Source organism: Glycine max, chromosome 12 (assembly GCF_000004515.6).
Source record: "Glycine max cultivar Williams 82 chromosome 12, Glycine_max_v4.0, whole genome shotgun sequence".
NCBI classification, from domain to species: Eukaryota; Viridiplantae; Streptophyta; class Magnoliopsida; order Fabales; family Fabaceae; genus Glycine; species Glycine max.
The window spans coordinates 33,793,627-33,801,611 of NC_038248.2; the positions used below are offsets into that span (position 1 = coordinate 33,793,627).

A 7,985-nucleotide genomic window follows, 5' to 3' on the forward strand; every position below is an offset into this window, starting at 1 on the left:
TGAAAAGTTTGGATTCAGTAGAAACGAAACGACTATCGTCTGATTAGGCTATTATGAGGTAAACTTCTCAGGAAGAACGCAAAGGTACCGTGGCGTACGTGAATCATATATCATTGCTTCTCCTCTTTTGATCTTACCTTACACCTTAAAAATTACTTGTGTAGATAACAATAAATGAATCTTACATAAACAAACGAGTTTTGCATAGTCTCTTTTGTTTCACACATTCCAAATCTCTCCTCAGATGCCTCGCTTATCTTAACTTTATATTAGTACGTGATTGAGAAGTTAAGGTTTGTCTTTGGGATATATATAAGGATTGTAACTGATTTGTAAGATAATTATATATTATGTGTTTATAAGTTTATTCCTATGATAAATAAAAAGACCTGTGTAGAGAAATATAGCAATCATAATATAATATGATGTAATCACACCAGTATAATTAATTTGATGAGATGAGAATAGAGGATGGGAGAGGAATTTTTTTTAAAAAAAGTTGAAACAAAAGAAGGCAAAGAACTGAGACAGGGGTCCCAATAACCAGCTAATGGGCATGGCATCCCTCGTCAGAATCCTGTCCCTTTGGTATAGAGGACACTCACAGGACACTTTCTTTTCTTTTGCTTTTCATTTAACTTTTCCTTTTCTCAATAATCTATATTAGTTTTAATTCTTTCTTAGGTCTCCAAAGCACCTTTATTCTCTGGGTACTACAAAAAGCTAAGCTAATGTGCATCTAGATATTGAAACTCACGGCCTCATCTTACTACAAATTAATATAAAAAAAATGGTTACATTATTTATTTATATATTCATCTAACAATCTTATTCCTTATTTCTTTAATTTCTCTTCTTTTGGTATCTCTTTATTTCTTGTAAAATAAAAGATATAAATTTGTCGTAAGTATTCGACATGCACTCCGTTGATATATATCCCCAAATGCTAAAGAAGAAAGAGTGATAAGTAATTAAGAATGGAAGAGATGGAGTTTGATTATGAAGAGGTTGTAAAAGCAACGGAAAACTTCAACCCTAGAAGAATCATAGGCAAAGGAAGCCATGGCATGGTCTACAAAGGCGTTCTTTTCAACGACAGATTGCAGGTTGCTGTGAAGAAGCCATCTGAAGGCCTTGAATCACTCCACGACAACTCCAAGCTCGAAAACGAAATCCGAGTTCTATCTTCTCTACGCGAAAGTCCTCATGTGGTTAATCTTCTGGGGACGAGTAGCTATAATGATCACAAGAAGCTCATCGTGATGGAACTCATGCCCAATGGTTCCCTCCATGACTTGCTCCATGGCCATGCTAATAAAACCACGTGGCCAAAACGCGTTGAAATCGCCATGCAAATTGCTCGTGCAGTTCAGTTTCTTCACGAAGCTGTAGTGATTCACAGAGACATCAAGTCCTCTAACATCTTGTTTGATTCACATTGGAATGCTAAGTTGGCAGATTTTGGACTCGCGGTGAAAGGAGGATTGAGTGAACCGGGTCCTGCTCCCGCAGGGACAATAGGGTACATAGACCCATGTTACACCACCCCAGATAAACTTAGCACCAAAAACGACATTTTCAGCTTTGGGGTTGTGCTGTTGGAGATCATAAGTGGTAGAAAAGCCATTGATGTGTGCAAAACGCCGGCTTCAATTGTGGAGCGGGTGAAGACGAGTGATGAGTTGAAAGAATTTTGTGACACGAGAATGCCACTGCCACCGAATTACATGGTTGGTAGCGTCACTCGCTTGTTAAGCTTTGCTGCACGATGTGTGTCACTAAATGAAGAAGAACGTCCTTGGGCAGGGGAAGTTGTTATGGGAATGGAAATGGAGTTAAATTGCTTCTTCAGAGTCCCTGCTTGGAGATTATGCGTTTTGAAGGGTGTGGTGTGGTTCAGAAACAGAAAGAGGAGGAAGAAGCCTTTTGTGAGTATTATAAGTGTGTCAAGTGGGAAGAAGAAGTCATCGATGACCATGACCATCAAGGACGTTTTGGCTGATCTTACATTCCATTCTTGATGACTGAGGCTCAACTCGTTTTTCTCAATGTTCAACCGCTTTAATACATAAAATATGTTTTGTTTTTGGGCCTGCAGGGAAAGGGAATGCACTACAAACATTCGTACCAAGCCTAATTAACGTGATGGTTACGTATGGGGTAGGCAGAGAATACAAAGCCTTTAAGGGGATGCCCATGAATCATGATGATTTCGAGCTTTTTTTTTCTCTTTCTTTTTCTTCTTTATCTTTCTAGTTTTTCTATTGTAAATTTATGATATTTGCATGCTCTAATGATTTTCTTTCATTACTTATTTAAGAAAATAAAAAAATAAAGATTGGGTTGAAACAATCTGTTTTTATTGTTTTGTTATTTAAAAACTTTCTTCCTTAAAATGTGTTAGACTTTTGGAAAATTATTAAGACTTAAATATTATGAGATAATATTTTTATTTTTATTTTTGGTCCTTATAAGTTTATTTTTTTAATTTTGATCTTTATAAGTTTTTTTTTAATTTTAGTGCTTTTAGTATTTTTTTTCATTAATAACTTCCATAAATTTATGTTTATAAGGATCAAAAATATATTATGCATGTGGTTGTCTTCCATTTGGATTCTTGATAGTGTAGTAGTCATGTCCCGAACTTGACTTGTCGGTGTCCTTTACCTTGGTTATTTATTGTATATCAAATATTAAAACAAGTTATATTCGTTTTTGTTTTATTCAATTGGCACGAGTAAATTTGAAAGAAAAAAAAAATACCTTCATCGCCTTGTATTTGAATCATATAGTTGTCACGAGAAAGGGAAGTTATTTCATCTTAAAATCTCTGAATATAACACAAGTTTAAGTCTTAGTAGTGAAATTTTACAGTGGTATTTACAAACTAATGATGAAAGTCCTTTGACACGAATCAGACCCAAATTCTATCGGTTAACACGTGGGAGCTTTAGATTTAGATTTCCTACAATAAAAAAAATTATACGTTCACTTAAATTAGAATCGTTAAGTGAAAGTCTGAATGATTCATTTTATTTTCGGTAAATCAGAGTGAAACCCGCACTTCTGAATCATCCAATCATCACCCAACCACACCAATTTAAAAGAATGCGTAAATGTGTGATTTACCTATTACATCAAAAGTACATTTTCAGGAGTTTCATGGTGGTTATGGATTTCGGCACAACATAAGGGGGAACTGTGCGGTTGTTTATGCGGGATAAAGGTTCTATGAATACTAAATAGAACAATGTGGTGATGGTGTGGACGATTTACAAGAGCTCGGGCAAATTATGGTGGTCGTACTATAGTTTTGTGACAAGTTATAGTTGGATGTGAGAAATTGCGACAGAAGCTTAGTCGAAAATGGAGGCATAACTGTTAGAGGAGTAGGGGTTTTATGGATAAAGGTTCTCTCTAATGGTAAGCTTTTAGCAAGGTCAAATGAGGGTATTAAGAAGGTGAATGCAAGGTGACTATGGTGTGGTGTGGCAGCTTTGGTTCTTAATTATGGAGAGAAAGGGATATTGGCTAACTATAGATATTTTTCATTCTTTTCCTGAATCAAAACAATGTGTCTAAAGGTCCAGCACATGGAAAAACAAAATTTTACATTTCAAATAAAATTGTAATGCTTCCGAAGATACAAAGGTAAACCAAAAATGAAATACAGCAGAACTACAATTAATTTCATTGAGCTATCTATTTGAAGTTGGAACTCTTTCTGCCTCTCATTTTGTTTGATAACTTGAATTCCTGAGGCGATTGCGATTCCCCTCATCCTGCAGAAATAACCAAGGATCATTTATCATTCATTTTGCACACTTAGCTAAAGACGCAGTTTCACCAACAAAACGGCCAACATCTCAAAACAGACAAAAGAAAAACAACATTAAATCGATAATAAAAACTAGATTATCTATAAAAGCTTTCAAAGAGTGTAGATATTCCAAAAACATAAAAGTTCTCATCATAGAAATAGGTTGGTTCCGTTGGGAAAAGGTAGCAAAGATAGGCTACTAACAAATAATCAAGGATCATCTCTCATTCATGTACCCATGCAGTAACTTCTCCCTGAGATGTTAGAACATGAAATATGCATACAGACTGATTACATCTTCAGGTTGTCCCTTGATAAATCACAGCACCTCATTGTCAAATATGTTTATTTAAAAAATTGCTGCAGTAGACTATACCCTAAAGAAGTCACTTTATAATGCGGTCAATTAACTCATTAATTTATTGACACTTTAAACAAATTCAACAATCTACATCAAAAACAATCCCATTCCAAATAAGCAAAGGCAACGTAGAACATAGTCAACACATACCACAGTCCAAGAACCAGACAATTATGGCCAGGAATACACCATTGATATGCATTAGTCAACACATACCACCGTCCCTAGACGAACAAGTACACGATACATACGGGATATTAGTAACCGTTAAGTACACTTGACTGACTTGAGTACTTATCAAAATTAATTTCTTGAAGGAAAAAAAAAATTGTACACAGCTTTAGTATACCTATGATAAGACTAAGTGAGACTTGGGAATTGGGATATAAATTGGGTTTTTTTGTCTCTCTCAATGTTTCATACTGTCCCTCCATTTTATCAATTACATTCACTATGCAGTAGCAGTATAGACCAACATACAAATCAACATATAATAATTTGGCTTGTTTGAATATACAACTGAATTAAATATTCAATAAGTTTTGGGGACATAAGTTTTTAATTATCAGGAGAAGGTATGTTATACTACGCCCAATTACAAATTACAACTGGTATATCTTATTTCAATTAAGTGGTAGTCAAATTTGGGCGTGATAAAATTGACTATAAAATAAATAAATTAAAATTAATTTCATAAACTATTACGCCCAAAAGTTTATTGAAATAAAATGGAAAAAGCTTATAAAAGTCATAAATTATTTTATTAGCTTAAATAAACTCCACATAAGTTCAAGTAGTTTTTTAAATAGAAAAAATTGATTGAAATAAGAGATTTTATTAAAAATAATTAATTGATTTTTTGGAAAGAAAATAATTAGTCATTGGTATTTTTTTGTTATCTAATGTTAAAGATCACAAATATTTTTCAATTCATTTATTCGGAGATTAATTTCGTTTACGATAATTTCATTTACGATAGATAACCCAGAAACATTTTGTACACATAAAAAACCAAACACAAATTATCTTAGATGTCCCCCACGTATGAACGCTCATTAATTGGTATTTAACAAAGTGAAGTAAATATTCCGCATCTTATATCATACTTAATAAACAATGCACGATAAATGACCAAAGAATTATCAATAAGATGTAAACCTTTTTCAACAACTTCTGCAATATTTACCACAATTATCTATTATATATTTTTCCTGCATATTTAAATACGTTAGAAAATAATTATGTAGGAAACTTTTACGCTTGTTGCCAATTGTCCTGCAAATTTTGTCTCTAGATTTATATGCTCACAAAAATTTTATTTTATTTTCAAAATTTGCAGGAATGTTTTTATACATAATTTTTTTTATAAATTTTCTTATAAAATTATTTATATTTTAAGAATAAAAATTACAAGAAAATTCATAGAAGTATCTATGAATTTTCTTACAAATTTATTTATTAAAATTTCCATTTTTAAAAATATTTTGCAGAAAAATATTTCTGAAAATATGATAGTGTGTAAAATATCCAGGGAATAAGTAATGATAAGGTATAACTAAATGAATTTAATATTTTAATATAATTGTATATATATATATAATTAAAAATATTAAGTCCATTTAATATTTTGCAGAAAATCCGTAGGAAAATTATAATTTAAAGACAAATTTAAACAAATCTGTATTATTTACTATATTTTTTACAGTTACTTCACTCACAAGTATTTTTTTTTTTAACATATTTCCCTCACAAATATTTCCTCCGTCCCATAATAATAATAATCATCTTTGTAAAAGAAAATTATCCCAATATAATTATCGTTTTAACTTTTTAATATAATATTAATTATTTTTTTTCACTTATATACCTTATAATAATATTAATAATATTAATGATATGGACTAAACAAACTAAAAACGAATTGATGACCATAAGACTAATTTTATAAAATTATTATCATCTTTCATTCATTTATTATTTTTTCTTGATGTAGGTAAAATAACCAAAAATGACAATTATAATATGACAGATGCGGATGGAGTATTAATTAACATTAAACATACTTTCTTAAAAATAAGATTTACTCCATAGGTAATGGTGAACTAGGATTCAAATCCTAAACAAATTGAATACAAACCACTACACTCGTGTCAACATTGTTGGTCAGATAAAAAAAACAAAATAAAAAGTCAAATTAAAAAATTAAAAAAAACGCATTTATTACATTGACAATAAAAATATCATATTTTAATATTTTTTAAAATAAGAGTCCAACTACCAAGTATTTTAAGGACAATAATGAAATAGTATTATAAATATCATATTATTTTTTTTATTTTAAAAAGTAAGTGTCCATTAAATGGATTTAATTTTTTTTTATATAATACTATATTTTTTTTTAATGTCCCTAAAATACTCGTAGTTGAACTCTTATCTTAAAAAGTATTAAAATATGATATTTTTATTTTCAATGTAATAAATGCGTTCTCTCAATTTTTCATACTGTCCCTCCCCATTTTATCAATTACATTCACTATGCAGTAGCAGTATAGAGTATAGACCAACAGATAAATCAATAAGGAGATAATGAAGTTTACTGGCATATGAACCATACTGCGTTCTGATTCCTAGAAAGAAGAAAGTTAAGCAGAGAATCTACAATCGTTTTTCATCATGCAATGTGACGATGACAAAAAAGCAGCCAAAAAAGAAGTTGATCATAATTTGTACAATAAGCAGACAAGCAGAATTTATTTTTAATCTCAAACAAGCCAATCCATTATGCCTGACGCATCATAAATGTAACGAAACAGAGCACCCAATTCTATTTATTTTTTCCAATTTCTAACCTAAATTCCTTATTCATATCAAACAAATTGTTCTAAGATACCACAGCCAACAACTGAAACAATACTTCTTAGTAACCAAATAAGCCATCCAATTAGAAGAATTAAAAAATTACAAAAGAAAAAACAAATTCAGATCACGATCTCCAACTAAACATAGATCCAAGTAGGCAAGAAGGGGAATAGATAAAACGACTAAAAAACATAAATTTTGCGAAAGAATATAAGTTTACCTAACCAGATCCGACGATGATGTTGTTAATTGGAATGAAGATGAGCTTAACGAAAAAACCCACGAATCCCATCACAACGAAACCGATCGCGGTACGCACAGCAACCTTGGAGAATTCTAAAATACCAAAGGCATCCGAAAAATTAAGATCAGCAGTAAAGCGAAATGGAAGAAAAGGAGTGTTAGGATTAAGGTTGCACCTTTGCGATCGGGCTTGTGGCATCGCTTGACGAGCCTGACGCTGTCCTTGGCGAATTCCCTGAGCGGATCGAACACAGAATCAATAGCGTCCATTCTCTTCTCTGTCTGTCTCTCCTGCGTTTCGTTTGGATCTGAATTCTAATGTAATAGATGTTGATTTTTATACACTTTTCTTCTCGTTCATCAAATGTTTGTGCAAATTGAGTTCGGAAATATACGTGTACTGGCCAATAGAATCGTGCCATGCTGGATCAAGCGACGTCATTTTGGAACTCTATCTTGTCCTTCTAATCTAAAGTAAAATAAATGATATTTTTACAAATATTAATTTAAATAATACAAGATTATTTTAATAATAACTAAAAAAAAATAAAAATGCATAGGCTTAAATATGAAAATGGTCCAATAGATTGACATTTTGTTTCATTTTTTGTATGATTTTTTTGTTTAGTTTCGTCAAAGGATCTATTTTGAATTAGTTTGACTTTTTTTTACCGATTCAGCAATCATTTTTATTCTCAAATA

General features: G+C 31.5%; 2 protein-coding genes across 2 annotated transcripts; one reads left to right on the forward strand and one right to left on the reverse strand.

Annotated features, from left to right (window-relative positions):
- Positions 1 to 924: 924 nt before the first annotated feature.
- On the forward strand, positions 925 to 2,218 carry LOC100305389 (serine/threonine protein kinase). Its single transcript, NM_001251535.2, has one exon. It carries the CDS (start codon positions 978 to 980, stop codon positions 2,019 to 2,021), a length of 1,044 nt encoding a protein of 347 aa, NP_001238464.2. The 5' UTR covers positions 925 to 977; the 3' UTR covers positions 2,022 to 2,218.
- Positions 2,219 to 3,594: 1,376 nt separating this feature from the next.
- LOC100805604 (protein transport protein Sec61 subunit gamma) lies at positions 3,595 to 7,658 on the reverse strand. The gene is made up of 3 exons (XM_003540105.5): positions 7,460 to 7,658; positions 7,261 to 7,376; positions 3,595 to 3,782 (listed from the first exon to the last, which is right to left on the reverse strand). The coding sequence occupies exons 1-2, from the start codon at positions 7,551 to 7,553 to the stop codon at positions 7,261 to 7,263; spliced, it is 210 nt and encodes a 69-aa protein (XP_003540153.1). The 5' UTR covers positions 7,554 to 7,658; the 3' UTR covers positions 3,595 to 3,782.
- Positions 7,659 to 7,985: the final 327 nt, after the last annotated feature.

Excerpts from the sequence above, each read along its gene's own strand:
- LOC100305389 (NM_001251535.2), top strand. The coding sequence starts at position 978 with ATGGAAGAGATGGAGTTTGATTATGAAGAGGTTGTAAAAGCAACGGAA.
- LOC100805604 (XM_003540105.5), bottom strand. The coding sequence starts at position 7,553 with ATGGACGCTATTGATTCTGTGTTCGATCCGCTCAGGGAATTCGCCAAG. Across the intron at positions 7,377-7,459 it reads CCACAAGCCCGATCGCAAAG|AATTCTCCAAGGTTGCTGTG; the intron begins GTGCAACCTTAA and ends TTGGTATTTTAG.